Source organism: Cervus elaphus, chromosome 10 (genome assembly GCF_910594005.1).
Source record: "Cervus elaphus chromosome 10, mCerEla1.1, whole genome shotgun sequence".
Taxonomy (NCBI): domain Eukaryota; kingdom Metazoa; phylum Chordata; class Mammalia; order Artiodactyla; family Cervidae; genus Cervus; species Cervus elaphus.
This window is the reverse complement of record NC_057824.1, coordinates 50,151,922-50,171,303: the sequence shown is the minus strand read 5'-3', so window position 1 is coordinate 50,171,303 and position 19,382 is coordinate 50,151,922. Positions and strand designations below refer to the sequence as shown.

The following is a 19,382-nucleotide window of genomic DNA, read 5'->3' as shown; positions in this document are numbered from 1 at the left end:
AATTAGAGGCCATGAGGTGCCAGAATGTAATCCTGTCCTTTGGTCAGTCCAGAGATGCAGAGGGAACCACTGATCTCACTGCTATAGTGATGGTCCCTAGATGTGGACTTGGCCTTGATCAGTCCTTGACTTGGAAGTCTGAGCAAAGGTCTAGAGGCAATGAGTCATGATTGAGTATCCTGGTGGTTTTACTCTTTTGACTGGTAGAGCAAATTATATTTGCTAAAGGTAAACTATATTTGCTAAATGCAAAGTAAAATTTGCATTTTCACCAAGCTTCCTTTTATCTTTTTCCCTGCAGTATTATTTCCATTCCTCAACCCAGTTTTTGAAATATTAAACATTACTCTGTTTCCGAAAAGTACTGTGGACTTTTTCACAAAATCTGTAAAGAAGATTAAAGAAAGTCGCCTCACAGATAAACAAACGGTAAAGTCCAGTGGCAGTGACGAGCGGGTGTTCACTTTTTGATAATTTATTGAGCTGTATACATATGATTTGTATACATCTTTGCATTTTTGAAAGATAGGTAGAAAAACTATAGAGTATAGAATAGGATGGTTCTAAAATGTGGGGGGGCAATGGAAGAGGAAAAGGATGGGGAAGAAAATAAGATTATGAGCCAGGAGAGCAGTTTAAATACAGTGAAAAGCATGCTAATTAGTATATGAGGGATAAAGGTTACTGATTAAAGATAATTTTACTGATATTTCACCACATATTAGCTTGGTAAAGAGTTACTTCAATGCCAAGTCTCATATTTTATAGGTTGTCTGATGAGAGACTCTATCAGATGCCTGATGCATTGTAGTCTTTTAAAAAGTTGAGCCCTGTCATAGTCTGAAGTGAGCAGAAGTCTTCTCTGGCCAATGAAGCCACAAGTGCATTAACCCCGTTTGGCCTTCATGAGGCCATGAGGCCAGTGCAAGGTTGTCCACAGATTAGGAGAGATGGGCTGGTTACCCAGGATGTCGCTGAAGAATGTGTAGAGTCCTGCGAGGGTCAAGACTTTGTAGATGCTTCTGCAAAATCTGCTAGTGACCTATGCAATGTGAGGGAGTTAATCTGTGTGTCCATTCATTAAGAGTTAAAGTTGAAGGGGATAAAAGGATTGAAGTCATGGACCTATTCCTGAGCAAACAGGTGTGACAGGAGAGAGCAGATCTGGTTAAGAAACTGTTTCAAAAGTCAAAGAAACCAAAGATCAGAGAGAGTGAAGACAAAAAAGCAGTTGGAAGTGATGGCTGGGTTTCTCTCAGGGAAGCATCATGGTCTCTAAGATTTGTAGGTGGGTGGTTTTGTTCACTGAGGACTCAGGCAATATTAGTTAGACTCTTGCTCTTTAAGGGGCCATATTCTCAGGAAAGAAGTTAAATATACACTCCTGATTTATTTCTATCTTCACAAGTAATTTCTAAAATTGATTTCTCTTTCTCTTTCCAGAATCGAGTGGATTTACTTCAGCTAATGATTAACTCTCAGAATTCCAAAGAAATTGACACCCATAAAGGTAACTGCGAAGAGCTTCACAGGGGCCACTGTGGGAAGACGCATGGGTAGCGTGCGGTTCTCAAAATGTGCGGGAAGTTCTCCAGGCATGTGAGAATTTCTGCCAAATTGAAGAAAGACACTTGTGCAGAAAGAGTAGGCTGTGGTACTTCCTGGAAGTTTTCAGGCACAACTTTGTTCAGAGCTCAAAAGGGCCAAGTATAACAAGGATGTCATGCCCAGAAGTGAATCATGGTCAGTGGATCACCTACACCTGAACCTCTGGGGAGCTTTGTTCTAATATAAATTCTCAGGCTCCTCCAGATCCACATTGCCCCACTGTTGGTGACCTTAACTTGGAACTCTTGGTTAAGGTTGTGTTTACGAGTTTACTCTACTCTAGAGATTATTTTTTCCCTTCTTTGTGACAGAAGCCTTTGAGACTGGGAATACACTGTTTCTCTTCAAATTGTCACCTACTTATTTTATCATTCATGGATGGTTTCTGACTAAAACCATCATTACCATGATGGTTATAACATGATGACTTTCTGATCCCATCATTCTTCTGTATTTACGATGTTCCACGTAAATGTACAACATTTACGATGTTGACGTTCTTTTGTTGGGAAGCTCTCCATTCTCTCTTGTTGGCTTACTTGTTCATTTATATTTATATAGCATGATCTCATGTACTCTCTTACATCACTTTTCATTTTGATTCTCAAATTTTTTCTGGTTTGTCCACTGGAGCTTTTTCAAGTAGATCTTATATTCTTTTTTCTTTTCTCCTTTCTTCACTTTAAATCTTTTTTTTTAATGGACTATTTTTAGAATAGTTATTTTATAAGAAAAATGAGTGCTAAGTATAGAGATTTCCAATATACATCCTGGCCCAACTACACACAATCTTCCCCCTACTATCAAAAGACCACACCAGAGTGGTGCATTTGTTACAATCAATGAACCTACGTTAATACATCATTATCATCCAAAGTGTATAGTTGACCTTAGGGTTCATTCTTAGTGTTATACATTCCATGGGTTTTGACAAATGTGTAAGGATGCACCATTAGCACATACAGAGTTTCCACTGTCCTTTAAACTATCTTTTTCTAAGAACTTCCTCACTTTCTGGTGTAAGACAATCCAGATTTCTCTTACCCCTGGGTAGCCCTGGAATCAGCTGTTTTTTTTAAAGGCGCTCAGGTTCCCTTTATTAAGAAATGGTATTTAGAAATCCCAATCTAGGATCTTAGGAATGCTCATTGCCTCTAGGGTTTCTTTGCTTCTAGATCTTTCCAGTGGACAAAGCTAAGAACATAAAATATATTTATACAAGACAGTAAATGTAAGTATTTCCATATCTACCCATAATAAGTGGTGTACACAAATTCTCTCTTTCCAACAAGAAAGCCCTGATGACTAGTTTATTCCATGACAAGGTTACTCCCACGTGTTTAATTTTAAGCTACCAATCGTCTGACAACCATGTCACAAAATTCTTGAATTTTAAAAAATTTGTTCTGGAGCAAGAATGATCTGACACCAGCACACCACTACAAATATGTCTAAAACTGTGTTTAAATCTACTTCAATCTATAATATCTATCTAGATATGTAAGTACATGGTCCAATACATCTTTCTGAGATGAAGGAGTATTCTGTGTCCACATTGTTCAATATAGTAACCACCTGACATATGTGGCTAATAAGCAGTTAACATGTAGTTAGTGCCATTTAAGTATAGTATTTAATTTTGATTAAAATTTAAATAGCCACATATTAGTACAGCTTTAAGCTTTTTTGAGTATCATGGGGTTTATGCTCACTGGGGGAAAGAATTTGATAGTTGAATTTACCCACAGTAGAATCACAGAAATCATCATGGGGAAATCAGAATCTTGTAGATCTCTCTTCCACTCATTCTGTATTGTTTTTATTGTGAATCGCTTGGCTGGGGCAGGTACCACGTTGACTTGAGTGCTCTAAGTAACAAAGGTCCTACTTCAGTCCCATCAAATAGCTGAGAGACTGGCCATGCTCAGTCTCTCAGGAGAAATTGAAGAGACCTGTTTAAAATTACAAGGGTTTTTTTTTTTTTGCTGAGCATAAAGGAGAGTAAACAGTGGGCATATGCTGAGGAAGATGACCTTCAGGCCAGGACTGAATCAGCATTGGTAATTCCACTCCCTGGAACTCATTTTTCTATGGTGCTACTGAACAATGTCCTTCCACAGACACATCCTTCCTTCTGGTATTTTAATGCCATTGATTAGACTAGGCTCGCTCACAACTCTAGCTTTTAGTCAGTCTCTGTGCCTATCTGAGATCATCCAGAGAAGACATGTGCCTCAGGTCTTCTGTTGCCTGATGCCTGTCAATTGCATAATCCCTGCTTCTTAGCCCAAGTATTACACATGAATCACCACATCTTATGAAAGGTCAGACTCTGATTCCATTGTTCTAGCTTGGAATTGAGTCTCTGATATTCTAATAAGTTCCCAGATGTTGGTGATGCTGCTGATCCACGAGCACACTTTGAGTAGGAAGAGCCTTCTATTGTTCTCTTACGTTCCTACAAGCATGGTTAGATAAAAGATCATTTAATTTCTCCCGTAATGTGGCCTTACCCTTGTACAATCTATCAAAGAATCAAGTTATACTTTAACTAGAGTAATTTAAATTATTCTGAAAGAGAATATGGCCCCGTATTACTTAGACTTAAAATGCTTTAAGCTTTCTCCAAGGGACATACTGATTACACCATGTTTGTTAGACAAAAATGCTGTCTCTTAAAATTATCGAACTGTTTTGCTGGGGAGGCAGCACAGTCAAGATCAGGGAGCCAAGAATAGTATTAGTCCAGTGCAGTCGCTCAGTCGTGTCCGACTCTTTGCAACCCCATCAACTGCAGCGTGCCAGGCTTCCCTGTCCATCACCAACTTCCAGAGTTTTCTCAAACTCATGTCCACTGAGTCAGTGATGCCATCCACCCATTTCATCCTCTGCCGTCCCCTTCTCCTCCTGGCTTCAATCTTTCCCAGGATCAGGGTCTTTTCCAGTAAGTCAGTTCTTTGCATTAGGTGGCCAAAGTATTGGAGCTTCAGCATCAGCATCAGTCCTTCCAATGAATATTCAGCACTGATTTCATTTAGGATTGACTGATTTGATCTCCTTGCAGTCCAAGGGACTCTCAAGAGTCTTCTCCAACACCACAGTTCAAAAGCATCAATTCTTTGGCATTTAGCTTTCTTTACAGTCACATCCAACTCTCACATCCACACATGACTACTGGAAAAACCAAGCTTTGACTATATGGACCTTTGTCGACAAAGTGATATCTCTGTTGTTAATATGCTGTCTAAGTTTGTCATAGGTTTTCTGCCAAGGAACAAGTGTCTTTTAATTTCATGGCTCCAGTTACCATCTGCAGAAATTATGGACAGTGATAAAACTGGATTAAAACAATTTCTGCTTTTTTCTTGTTTTTTTATGTATTTACTTATTTTTAATTAGAGAATAATTGCTTTACAATATTGTTGGGTTCTGCCATACAACAGCATGAATCAGCCATAGGTATACGTATTTCCCCTCCCTTGGAAGACTGAGAATACAAAACACTCTCAGTTTGACTCTAATTGCTTTTATATTTTCCCCACAGGGATTTGGCGGTTTCATTTGATTTCTCATCATCTAAACTGTGATGTTTTATATTGATGTGTTTTATATAATATAAAATGTCTCTTGTCTCCTTTTAGCTCTGTCTGACATAGAACTCGTGGCCCAAAGTATTATCTTTATTTTTGGTGGCTATGAGACCACTAGCAGTACTCTTTCCTTCATTATATATGAATTGACCACTCACCCTGATGTCCAGCAGAAACTGCAGGAGGAAATTGATGCAACTTTCCCCAATAAGGTGAGTGATGATACCCGGAGAGAGAGGAGGAAGGTGAAGCCTTAGCAAGAATGCCTTCTTGCTGCTTCTTGAACATATTTGCAGAAAGCATAATCCTCAAATCTTTTACCTGTGCTATTTAAGAAGGATCTAGGTGTACAAAACAAAGGGGAAACATAGATAATGCACTGCACACACGGGAATGTAGGTACTGTGGAAAAAATGATGGTGTTGGCATATCACATATTGCTGTATGCCATGTGAAAAATCACAGAATCTTGGTGGAATCTAACAGTAAACGTCTGCTGCTGTAGTGTCTGCATGAATGCGTGCTTCGGGCTAAGTCGCTTCAGTCATGTCCGACTCTTTGCCACCCTGTGGACTGTGGGCCACCAGGCTCCTCTCTCCATGGGATTCTCCAGGCAAGAATACTGGAGTAGGTTGCCATGCCCTCCTCCAGATCTTCCTGACTCAGGGATTGATCCTGTGTCTCCTGTGGCTCCTGCATGGCAGGCAGATTCTTTACCATGATGGCTGGACTTGCTGTGGTCTGAGTGTTGCCTGATCTAGGCTGGCCACGGCTGACTAGCTGGGCTGACTCAGCTCCACACATATTCTACACATGTCTCATGTTCCACATGTCGGCAGCTCAGGGCAATGGTAGGTGTCAAGAAGCCCAATCTTATGGGTGACTTTCACATAGGCTGCTAACACCGCACTAGCCAGCTTTCCACTGATTCAAGGTGAGCCACCTACGCAACCTGAATGAGAACGGGAGGGTATCACAGAGTTAGATGCAAGATAAGGATAGATCGTAGCACCTACCTAAATTACAGGTGATGTGTTTTCTCTGGTAAATCTTATTTTGGGATTATTTTGGTGCAATAAGATGAAAAAGTCACTAAGAGACAGAGAGTAGTTAAAGCACTGTGTTCTCCTCTTTTTATAATAATACTTTTAATAACAACACCACTATTGGCTAATATTTACTTCTCACTATCTATGTCTATCTAAGCACTTTCCACTGATGAATGAATCTAACCTTCATAAAATTCAGTCTCAGTCAGGAGAGTCTAGGTTATGCCTCAGTAACAGATTAGCCTAAAAACCTCAGGGGCTCTCATAGCAAAGGTTTACTTCTAACCCACATCTACACATCCAACATGGGTTGTTAGTGGAAGAATGAGTACAAGATTCTGCTCCACAGAGTCCCGTGCGGATTCAGGCTGAGGCTCCACTTTCTTATAACTGCCTTATCTGAAACATTCTTTTTATCTGGGGAATGAGAACCTGAGAGTTACTCACTGACTTTTCAAATATTTTGTCTCTAAACTGACATAACCAGCTCAGTTCACAGCCCATTGGCAAAGCTGGTTTCCCATAACTTCAGATGGGCTGGGAAATATGGGGCCTACATGGATGTTGGGTGAGCAGTGAGTGTCTCTGCCACACAAACCTCTGCAGGGTCAGCTCCCTCTGTCCCCATGTATCATATGAGAAACCTGAGCTACAGGGAGATGAAATACTTCCAGACACTAGTCGTGTACCTGGTGGTGATCAAGTCAAGCTGTGATCCAGGGTGTTGGCTCCTGAGCCACTCTTATCCTCCACAATGTTGCCCCTTAAATATAACCCCATGTGACAGCCACATACCACCCTCACTAGTCTTAGTTCAGTTCAGCCACTCAATCGTGTCCAACTCTTTGTGACCCCATGAACTGCAGCACGCCAGGCCTCCCTGTCCATCACCAACTCCCAGAGTTTACTCAAACTCATGTCCATTGAGTCAGTGATGCCATCCAACCATCTCATCCTCTGTTGTCCCCTTCTCCTCCCACCCTCAATCTTTCCCAGCATCAGGGTCTTTTCAAATAAGTCAGCTCTTCGCATCAGGTAGCCAAAGTATTGGAGTTTCAGCTTCAACATCAGTCCTTCCAATGAACACCCAGGACTGATCTCCTTTAGTATGGACTGGTTGGATCTCCTTGCAGTCCAAGGGACTCTCAAGAGCTTCCCCAACACCACAGTTCAAAAGCATCAAGTCTTCGGCACTCAGCTTTCTTTATAGTCCAACTCTCACATCTATGCATGACTACTGGAAAAACCATAGCCTTGGCTAGACGGACCTTTGTTGACAAAGTAATGTCTCTGCTTTTTAATATGCTGTCTAGGTTGGTCATAACTTTCCTTCCAATGAGTCAACATCTTTTAATTTCATGGCTTCAATCACTATCTGCCCAAAAACATAAAGTCAGCCACTGTTTCCCCATCTATTTGCCATGAAGTGATGGGACCGGATGCCATGATCTTAGGTTTCTGCAGATATCTGAAAAAACTGGAGTTCTTTGTGGTATGAGGAGAGCTGGCCCCTGGAGCTGGAGTGGCTTGTTTAGACCTTCAAACCTTCTGGTCACACCTGAAGGGACAGTAGAGGACTCTTCCAGCAACAGAGGGTGGAATTGAGGGTTCTGATTCTCTTGTAACTTCCTCTAGAACTGAAACTGTGTTGCTGGTAACACTCTGTCCTACTCTTCATTTGTGGGTTTGGTTTAGAAAGGAATTCATTTCTCCCCAAATTATTTACAGAGTTTTCATTTAATGTAGTATTTCCAAACTGTATACCTATAATGAAAAGAATGAGCAATCAGGAGCCTTCAACTGAGAGCCTTCATGTTGAATAGGGGATTTGCTCTTTTATACATTCTCTTCACTTGGTACTTACGTGTGGCCTCACTTTCAAAAAGAAACAGTGATTTTGGCCTATTTCACTTAAGAATAAGGGTTTTAGTCTATTGCTCACATTTGTTCTCCTGAGAAAGAAATACACTGCATGATAATGTGCAGGATTTCAAGCCCTGGTTAGGGCACTGTCCCAGTATCTCCCAAGTCATCACTATTCTACATCTCAATGGGCCCTTGAGAGCTCAAAGGACATGATAGATACTAAAATGTCCATAAATGCTAGGGTCCTTGACCGATTCAAATTATTCCCTGGAGCACCTAACATTTCAATAGGACTACATTGATGGAGTTGAAGGTTGATTCAAAATCTTAATTTATCAAAATCTGTTTTTCTTTTCCGAGGCCCCTCCCACCTACGATGCCCTGGTACAGATGGAATATCTTGACATGGTGGTGAATGAAACTCTGAGAATGTTTCCAATTGCTGGGAGACTGGAGAGGGTCTGTAAGAAGGATGTGGAAATCCATGGGGTGTCCATTCCCAAAGGGACAACAGTGCTGGTGCCGCTCTTCGTTCTTCACAACAACCCAGAACTCTGGCCAGAGCCTGAGGAGTTCCGTCCTGAAAGGTACAAGACCCTGGAGAAGAGACACCCACCCTCATCCCTTTTGGTGCTTGCGTGTTCTGACAACTCTTCTTGTAGGTGTCGAATGGGTGACCATGCAATCATTTACTTGTATATCTTTTTATTGTTTAAAAGATTTTTCTCTTTAACTGTGTTCATTGTTTGAGTTGAATTATTCAAACTAGATTAGAAAAAAGAAAATTATTAGCTGTCTTTATTCCTAATACACTAAGATAGGCCTCATTAATAATGTGTGTCCTTGTGGACAGTTTTCTATGCATATATAGATTTTTGAAACTTTGGGTGGTATTCTTATATATTATTTAGTTCTAAACTGATTAATTTATTTAACAATAAACTATAAACAATATTCTATGTACATATGTTTGTATGCATATTCCATAAGTTACCTTACTACTGTCTTACTTCAGGTGTATAGGCTTTTTATTTCCTTTAAGCCTTTCTCTCTATTCTCTGCTAGCTCTTCGAATTCACACATGTTCCCACGTTCCTTGTTTTTAAACACTGGCTGCTGTTTCCTCTTATTATTGTGGGAGTGCAGGCTGGGGACCAGAGGTCTCATCCCCGTGGTTCAAGCAGCCTCACTGAGGATGGAGGAGCACCCAGGGGCCCTGGCTCTGTCTGTGGCTGCAGACCTGGGCCAGCTCCCTTCTGTCTCAGTTTTCGGTGACTTTCCAAAGAGAAGTCCTCTGTTCTCTAGACGTCTAGACTTCCTCCTTGGAGAACAGTTGAGTACCCTTTTCAGGAATTAGGAGCAAAGGTCTGGTTTGGGCACAGCTTGAACTCCGGATAGAGTTGATGCTCTCCAATTTAGTGTGAGGGATCGAGGTTTGGAATGAACTTTTCGGGCACTGGCTGGGATCTGGACTTTCATTTCACCCTGACTGTGGGTTGTCATTTCATTTCATCCTGATGACCGAAGGCTGTCTTGTTTGCCCTGATGTCCAAGTTCTACCATAGTGGTGGTTGACACACAGTACTTGTTGACAGAAGAGTCAGAGTCCACCAAGTCCTCTGTTCTGGACCAGGGAAACTGTTTCTCCCTCAAACTCAGCAGCTCCCCCTCCTGCAGCATCAGGAACCTAAAACCAGAGACCACTCACTGTACTTCCCTTTCATTCATTTAGCCATCAAGCAGAGATTTAGTGCTTACCTGCTTATGTCGGGGACAGGCCACGGAGTGAGAAACCAAATATTTACAAAGGCCTGTTATGGAGAATTTTTAAAACATACACAAGTATGGATATATACTGACACATATACAAGTATATTCTGTAGACTCAAGCCTATGAAATACATTTTTATTGCAGTATATTGCTAGTTGTGTTAGTTTCTGTTGTACAATGTATATCTGCATGTGTCTATTCCCTGCTTAAGAAGCATCAACGCATGTCTGCATCATTCACGTGACACTACTGCCCTTCTATCTCCATATTTTTTTTTATTTTTTTTTTATTTATTTTTTTTCCATATTTTTTTATCACATTGTTGGTAAATATTACATAATGTTTTGCAAAATAAGGACTCTTTTAAATACATGTAACCACAATGCTATTATCACTTTCCCCAAATATACATTTTTCCTTGACATATTCAAATATTGAGGAGTCAAATTTGTATAAAACTGAGATCTAACCATCAAGGAACTTATAGGCTAGTGGAACAGATAGACAAAGAAATCAGTGATTATCTAGAGTAGCCTGGCATCACATGCTGACATAATTCTACTGACCTAAGCATTTTGTGTGTGGCAGAGAGAGGTAGAGAGTTAATGACACATGGCGACTGGAAGGGAAAAGAGGGAAAGCAATTGAAATATAACAATTTAAATACTCAGAGATGTTTCTCCTGCTTCCTTCCCCCATGAGCACATGAGTGACGTAAGTGTGCTTGGAGATGGGAACCCATGTTTCCTTCAATCAGATTCATTTCCTAACTGCCTTTCAGAGAGTGAGCATGTCACCAGTCTGAACGTAAATTTAGAGTTTAAGGATACATTTTCTTTAAATAACCATTACCTCAACTCAGCAAGAGTGAAAGCTTCTGTAGGGTCCAGGGAGTGGAACTTATCTTTCTCACCACAGCAGTAATCAGTCACCAGCCCACAGAAATCTCCTTATGCTACTGGTCCAAGAGTTAAGTTAGAACCTCAGACCTGCAGCTCTTCTGGTTTTTCTGTTTCATTCACTTGTTTCATCTACTGTTGTGGATCCAGGTTCAGTAAGAAGAACAAGGACAGCATAAATCCTTACGTCTACCTGCCTTTTGGAACTGGACCCAGAAACTGCATTGGCATGAGGTTTGCTTTCATGAACATAAAACTCGCTCTCGTCAGAATGCTTCAGAACTTCTCCTTCAAACCTTGTAAAGAAACACAGGTCAGCAGTTCACTTTCTGCATTAATAATGTTTTATTGGGAGTTGTTTTTTAACTGATGGATCTCTATATACCTAGGCAAGTTATCAATTCAAAGGATAACTTATTCTATCAGCCAGAGAATCTGTTCGGAGTCACCTGAAACCTTTAACTGTCAATCACCCCTGAAGGGCTAAATCAGCTGCTTCATAAAGACCCAACTATAAATGTCGTCTGGAGTCAATGCAGTTAGTATGGCAGGACTGCACACCATGCACTGAATGGAAGAAAGATTTTAAATTTGGCTTCAAATTCACTGGAAGGAAGTGTGTGCACAGTCACGAGAGCAGCAACTTTTCATCATGACTTTTCAGTGATGCTCTTCCCCACCAGAACTTAGGCTCTTCTGACAGCGGGTCTCAGCCACTGCTTGTATAGTAAAACTGATGGAGAAATTTTGCCATAATGCCTAAGAATCTGGTACATTTTAAATACTCGGTATTTTTTACTTAAAATTTAAATCAATAAAGAACACAGGCCAACTTGACTTTGTATCAAGCCTGGTACAGAATAGGTGCTCAAATAGGTATTTTGTGGAATGAATGAGGGATGAATGTTATCACTATCCCTCTTGACACAGCTCAGAATAAATATAAAGAATCAAAGATAAGCAGGCAAGATTGGACAAAGGTGGTCAAAAGGTGCAAACTTTCAGTTATAAATGAGTACTGGGGCTGTCATGCAAAGCACGGTGACTGCTGTTACCACTTCTGTGTGATGTGAGTGAGTGCATCCTAAGACTTCTCTCACAGGGGAAACAGCATTTATTTCTTTTTCTTTTCTTTCTGTATGAGATGATGAGTGTTAACAAAACCTACCGTGGTAATAATTTTATGACCTATATAAATAAGTCATTATGCTGTATACCTTAAATATATGCACTGCTATAAATCAATTATATCTCAATAAAAGTGGAAGCTAAAGTCTGATAGGACATGATAAGGGAGTACTGTGAGCAACTTTCTTCCCACATGTTTTATAAATATGTTAAATAAACCAACTCTCTCAAAGACGTAAACTATTAAAATTCATTGAAGGAAATATAGACAGCCTGGCTGTCCCCTTATCTGCCCTTGTATCTACTAAACATATTGAACTGGTAGTTTAAAAAAATCCAATATATATCATGCTAAAAGAAGCTTTGTTGTTGTTGTTTTTGTCATTAAGTCATGTCTGACATTTATAAAGCAGTATCTTGTCTACTTTGCTTTTTTTGTTGTTGTTAGCAGGGCTTCATTAATCGGTTCTCATGTGCTTGTTTAACTGTTGCAGATCCCCCTGAAATTATACACTCAAGGACTTACGCAGCCAGAACAACCTGTTATTCTAAAGGTTGTGCCTAGAGATGGGACCACAAGTGGAGCCTGACTTTCTCTAAGGATTTTCACTCTGATTTTGAAGGAAGCTGCATCTCACAACACCAGAGACATGATCTACTTTGATAAAACCAATAAATGAAGATGGCCTTCACCTACTGTACTTGATGGTGAGTAGGGATTCTGCATAATCATTTAGCTTTCTCACTGCCTACCTGGATTATTATATATTACGTGTCATACAAAGGAGGTAACTAGTAAGTGCCAGATACTCAGCTTCACAGGTTCTCATAGGACACTCTCCATCCACCCCAGTTAGTACTATCTACTCCTCCTGAGCACTGATCAGAATGAAGATTTCTCAACAATCTTATTGACAGACTTTAATGAAAACAAGAATTAAAATGGTGACTAAAATGATATTTATCTCACAAATTATATTTTGAATATGCTAAATAAAACATTATATTGGGCAAGACAATAAACATCTGTTTACAAGAGTATCGCCTAATGCCTTTGTGCACATTAGGGTGGAAGAGTACAACTCAGTCTAGGGATGCAGTGACCAAATACTTTTTGACTATCACAATTGCTGGTGGGTGGGGCCATTTTCAAAACTCCATCTTAACATATTAAATAGGTAAGAGTTAACTGACTATGACTTTGCCCAGTGTTTAGAATTCTACCTTTTAAATCTACCCTTTTAGTTTAAATCTACCTTTTTTTTGGAGCACATATTTTCCATACCTCTTTGTATTCCACCCTCAACTCCCAGCCGTCTTAACACAGTAAACATGGAATAAAAGATGATTGATTGGGGAGAAAGGCTACAAGCACTGGTCATTTTCAGTTGGTGTCAAAAGCTGCACACAGCCCCTCCTTTCCCTTTCCTTCCCCTTCCCTCCCCTCGCCTTCCCCTGCCTGCCGTCTCTTCCTGGACAATACAGTCCTAAACCAGTAGGTGGGCCACAGAGTGTGGGAGCCTTACACGTCAGGGTGGGGCCAGAGGAGGCGGCACAGCGGCTCCAAGTCAGAGACCAAGAAAGGAGGGAAGGGTGTCCACAGGGATGGCAGCCAGGCACGGGTGAGGAAACCCAAAATACTCACTTGTGGGGGTGGCCCATAGGGTGAGGGGGCGTTGTGAGTGGAAAGGGATGGATCGTGGACTGGGGTCATAAAGGAGGACTGATCAAGTAATAAATATGAAAGATGATGGAGGCCAGCATTCTCACTGTCGGAGAAGGAGTCACTGATTCAGAGATGGAGAAACTAGAAGAAACCCTGTTGGTCAGTGATTGAAACTGAATTATCAGGGTAAATCATGCATTTCTATATAGATAGATGACAGATATATACAGATATAGACAAATAGGTATGTGTTTATGTTTGTGTAGCTACAAAACACATTATACCTACTCCTTTTCCCTAATGCGTGTTAGAGACACCTTCTTAGCAATAAGCACACCTTATACCCAGACCTTGGATTGTAAATATCATTTGCCACTGAAATGAACCAGGGCTCCTTAGAGAAATGGCTGATTCCAGGGTTGGGAAAGTATGTGATGACAATGGACCATCTTGGGCTAGAAAGCAGGGAAATGTAAACATTGAGGGGGACGTGTTGCGAGCCAAGTTGAGGGGACTGTGTATGTACATATGTATATGTATGTATGTATTTTATATATATATATAAATGCATTATATATGTGTATTTTATATATATATACATATATATATATAAATTGCAACTTGATAAGGAAACTCAAAGCTTCAAAGTACTGCTGCTCCAAATGCCCACTAATTATAGAGGGAAAGGGGAGCCTCAGAGCAGAGAAATCTGTCAGACACCCTTTTCATCAAGGGATCAGAGAGCAGCATCAGGAATGGGATAAATTGATGGCGCTTCGCCTGATGGGAGACAGTGAGAAGAACTTACTTCACCCGTGTGATAATCCTGCCAAGGAGGCAGGAAATCTGAAGAGTCAGACACATCCAAGCAGGGGAGCATTCTCCTCCTGGTTTGTAACTGGTTTGGAATCTTTGAAAGAGGCAACATCATGAAAACCAGAGGTGGACTGAACTTGTTGCAGATGAAGGAGACTACAAAGAGGTGACATCCTCAAATAACTCAAGAGCTGGGTCCTTCTGCTACAAGGACGTGGTTGGGCAGGTGGGGATCTGGGGGCTCTGAGGTTAGATGGTAGTGATGAATTAACCTCCTGACTTGTAGTTCGTATTGTGGTCACATAGGAGAAGTTGTTGTTTCTGGGTGATACAGGGGTGTGAATTATCAGTTGGCCATTTACTCTGAGATGAATAAGAAAAACAGATCTTTCAACAGTCTCTTCCGTAAGTTTGTGGTTGTTGAGGCTGATGGTCACAAGGGCACCTTTTGGCTCATATAGCCCTCACCATCTCACCGTAGTCTTCTTTATCTTACTTTATTTTAAGGAGGCAGCACCACTCTGACTGAGAGATGAGTGCCTCTGAAGCTGGAGCTCCTGAGTTTAAAATCCCAGCACCGTCCAAGACTGAGTCTAGACTCATCAGTGGCTTTGGGCAAATGAGGACAAGTGGCTTTGGGTAAATGTGGTCTTTGCATTGCTTAGAGCACAGAGTTGGGGCTGAATTTCAACGCCGCTATGACCCTCAGCTGAATGGCACTGTACACTCATTAGCTCAGACTCAGTCACTGTCTTAGGTTGGCTTCCTTAAAAGCAGAACCTGATACAGGGTTCTGGCACAAATACTGAGAGAGTGGTCTCAAGGGAAGGGATGTGGGGACCTGAATGGGGCAGAAAGGAAAGCTGAATTGAAGATGTGGTTTCTGTGGAGCCCAATCCCACAGGGAGCCTGAGACATATTTGTAATCCAAAGTGGATCCCAGTTGGAGGCAAAACCAGCCTTCTACACCCCATCATAGACTGGCCCTCCCATCTCCCAGGATGTACAAACTCCCAGGTGAATAAGCTTTAGTTTGGCCCAGGGAGATTATCCAGAGATTGGGTGGCCTGTAACAAGTAGCATCCAATACTCCTAGTGATTCAGGGTGAGAATGAGTGACTCAGCCCAGGAAAAAGGATCTGGTAACTGCCTGGAAGTCCTGACTGAATCTTATAAATACGCTGTGTCCGTAAGAAGGGAATGTGCTCTTCTTACTCCTGTTTGTTCCTTTGGGATTTTATCTTTTCCTTGCCAACAGTGGACTCAAGTTTGGGAACTTTCTAGAAACAATTGTTCCCCCAAGCCAGGAGGAGGAGAGTGGAGGGTGGGGGATGGATTCCAACCCAGGGAGCCTTGGCATCCTACAGGGTTGGGGAAAGTGGGGCTGGAGGTCTCACTCAGGGCCCTGAACTCACACAGGAGGACAGACACCCCTAACCCCAATTAGAATCCAGGAAGTAATGTCCTAAACATTTGTAACTCAGTATGGAGTGTGGAGACACACAGCAGGTGGTAAAACGAGCTGTTTAGACACAACCAATAAAGAGGGACAAAATGAAGAGTTCACACTGAGCGAACTCCTAACAATTTTAATTATTTTTCACTGTAATTTCCTGACAAAAGATACATTCCATAGTTTGTGTTTACTCTAGAAGTCTTGATACTAGTTAACTGTTTATGAACTCACATGAGTGCACATTTCTAGAGGGTCTGCTAAGGGTCAGGTATCTGATGGGCGAGGTCACATGTTCTCTTTAGTCAAAGCCACCAGGAGGCCAACTTGCAGATCCAGGACCCAAGCCCTTCAGGTCATGGATCAGGGGCTTGTTTGGTCTGGTATGCACTCCTTTAGGAGGAAAAGACATAGCTGTTAACTCTCATTTTATAGTTTAGGCAACTGAGGCTGAGGAGGTTTAAATAACTCACCCAGGGCCTTTATATCAGTCATGTTTTGTGGATCCCTACTAGCCAACTGTCTATATAGCAGAGAGCATAGTTGTCCCTGGAGCCCACAGAAGGCTCAGGGGCCTCCTGAAGCAGGTTCCCTCCACACTGTTTCCTCTCCTTTCTCTCCCTCTATCTCTGGCAATCAAACCAGTCGATCCTCAATGAAATCAACCCTGAATATTCATTGGAAGGACTGATGCTGAAGCTAAGGCTCCACTATTTTGGCCACTTGATGCAAAGAGCCAACTCATTGGAAAAGGCTCTGATGCTGGGAAAGATTGAAGGCAGGAGGAAAATGGGATGACAGAGGATGAGATGGTTGGATGGCATCACCGACTGAACAGACATGAGTTTGAGCAAACTCTAGGAAATGGTGAGGGACAGGGGACCCTGGTGTGCTACAGTCCATGGGGTCGCAGAGAATTAGACATGACTGAGCAACTGAACAACAACATCTCTGGCAAATTCTTACAGATTCTTAACCATTTGGATTTTTTATTTTAGTTACAGAAAATCAAAGGTTCAGAAATCTTATTGCATCACAACCACTATGATGGTTATAAATAAAAAAGGTAAAAAGCAAGTGTTGGTGAGAATGTGTACAAATTGGATGGCTCATTCATGCTGGTGGGATTGTAAAGTGGTACAACCATCATGGAAAATGTTTGGCAGCTCCTCTGCAAGGTTGGCATAGAATTACCACCTGACTCAAGAATTGCACTCTTGGATAGATGTCTAAGAGAACTGATAACAGTTTCTCAAATACATGTATCTTCATATCCATTGCAGTGCTATTCCCCAAAGCAAAAGGGTGGAAACAAAATCAATGGATGAATGGATAAACAAATTGTTGTGTATCCATACATGATGATACAAACTTATTTTTAAGGCAAAACAAAAAAATTTTTCTTTCTTTTAAAATTGAAGTATAATTGCTTTACAATGTTGTGTTAGTTTCTGCTGTAGAGTGAAGTGAATTAGCTATATGCCTACATATATCCCCCCTTCTTGGGCCTCCCTCCACCCCCCCAATCCCATCCATCTAGGTCACCACAGAACACCAAGCTGAGCTCCCTATGCTAAACATAATATTATAAAGCAACTATATCCCGATTTTAAAAAAGAAAAGGGTTGAACAAAAAAGGTTGACAACAACAAAAAAAAGAAAAAAGAAAATTCCTTCTCTACATTTGGGCCACGCTCTCCCTTTAGGGTACCTTGTGCAAATGCATTAACCAGCCCTCTTAGAAGACATAAGAATGCCTGCTTCATGTCAAGAGCAGTTTTCTCTGGTGCCAGCAAGAGGACTCCTTAGAGACAACGATCCCTTTAATCTTATAAGGGTGCAAATCTGAGTTGTGTAAACTGTCAATATGTCATTTGATATATAACCTTTTCACTCAAAAACTTACCTAACTTTGCTTTGACCTCAAATGTTAGGAACAGTCCTCAGAGCTTTCTGAAATATTGTCTCTTGGGTTATAATCCTCAGACTGGCTGAAAGAAAATTTTCTGTTTCTTTCTTAGATGGACTATTAATTTTTTAATCCACAAATAGAATAGTATTCAGCCATTGAAAGAGTGAAGTACTGAATGCATGGTGTAAGAGGAATGAACCTTGAAAACCTAAATGAAAGAATCCAGGCACAAAAGGCCACATATTACATGAATCCATTTATATCAAACATCAGAAATAGACAAATCTACGAAGAGATATTGAGCACATTTTCATATTCCTGTTTGGCCATTTGTGTGTCTTCTTTGCAAAAAGTCTTTTCAATTCTTCAGCCTATTTTTTAATCTGATTTGTGTGTGTGTGTTTTGGCTATTGAGTTGTGTGGGTTTCTGATATATTTTGGATATTAAACCCATATCAGGTAAATGATTTGTAAATATTTCCCCCATTCTCTAGGTTGACTTTACATTTTTTTATGGTTTCCCTTTCTGTGAAAGGCTTCCCTGATAGCTCAGTTGGTAAAGAATCTTCCTGCAATGTAGGAGACCCCAGTTCAATTCCTGGGTTGGAAAGATCTGCTGGAGAAGGGATAGGCTATCCACTCCTACATTCTTGGACTTCCCTTGTAGCTCAGCTGGCAAAGAATCCACCTGCAATGTGGGAGACCTGGGTTTGACCCCTGTGTTGGGAAGATCCCCTGGAGAAGGGAAAGGCTACCCACTCTAGTATGGCCTGGAGAATTCCATGGACTATGGGGTCTCAAAGAGTTGGACACGACTGAGCGACTTTCACTTCACTTCACTTGCTGTGAAAATCTTTTGCCTTTTAGTTTAACAGGGTCCCACTTGTTTCTTTTTGCTCTCATTCTTTTTGCTTTTGGTGCCATATCTAAAAAATATTGTCAAGACTGATGTCAAGGAGCTCGTCCCTTATGTTTTCTTCCAGGAGTTTTGTGGTTTCAGGTCTTACTTTCAAGTCATTAATCCTGTTTGAGATGATTTTCATAAATTATACACCAAATGATTTGTGAGGTTGAGCATCCTTTCATGTGCTTGTTGACCATTTGTATAACTTGTTTGGAAAAATGTCTTTTCAAGTCCTTTGCCCATATTTATGTTATTTTACTGTGATTATCTTTGAATTGTAGTCATTTTTGTATATTCTGGATGCTAACCTCTTATCATGAAGCTTTTCCCTTGTGTTTTCTTCTAAGAAGAAAATAATAGTTTAATAGTTTTAGTTCTGACATTTAGATATTTGATACATTTTCACTTAATTCTTTGTATAGTGTAAGGTAAGGGTCTAGCTTTATGCTTTTGCATGTGGATATCCAGTTTTCACAGCACAGTTATTGAAAAGATTGTCCTTTTCCCATCGAATGATCTTAGTATCCTTGATGATAATAATCTCATTGTATATATGAGGGTCTTTTTCTGAGGTGTCTATTCCATTCCATTGGTCTGTACATCCCTATATATGGTAGTATCACACTTTTTTGATTACTATAAATTTGTAGTATGTTTTTAAATCAGAAAGTTTTCAGTGAGTTTTCTAGTTTTAGTCTTTTCCAGGATTGTATTGGCTAT

General features: G+C 40.7%; 1 protein-coding gene across 1 annotated transcript in view; it reads left to right on the top strand.

The window, feature by feature from the left end:
- Positions 1-12,949, top strand: part of LOC122701843 (cytochrome P450 3A28) — a 28,293-nt gene extending 15,344 nt beyond the window's left edge. The window contains exons 8-13 of the mRNA XM_043915227.1: positions 302-429; positions 1,444-1,510; positions 5,250-5,410; positions 8,474-8,700; positions 10,934-11,096; positions 12,406-12,949. Coding sequence (XP_043771162.1) covers positions 302-429; positions 1,444-1,510; positions 5,250-5,410; positions 8,474-8,700; positions 10,934-11,096; positions 12,406-12,501 — 842 coding nt within the window. The 3' untranslated portion in view covers positions 12,502-12,949. The remainder of the gene's footprint in view (positions 1-301; positions 430-1,443; positions 1,511-5,249; positions 5,411-8,473; positions 8,701-10,933; positions 11,097-12,405) is intronic.
- Positions 12,950-19,382: the final 6,433 nt, after the last annotated feature.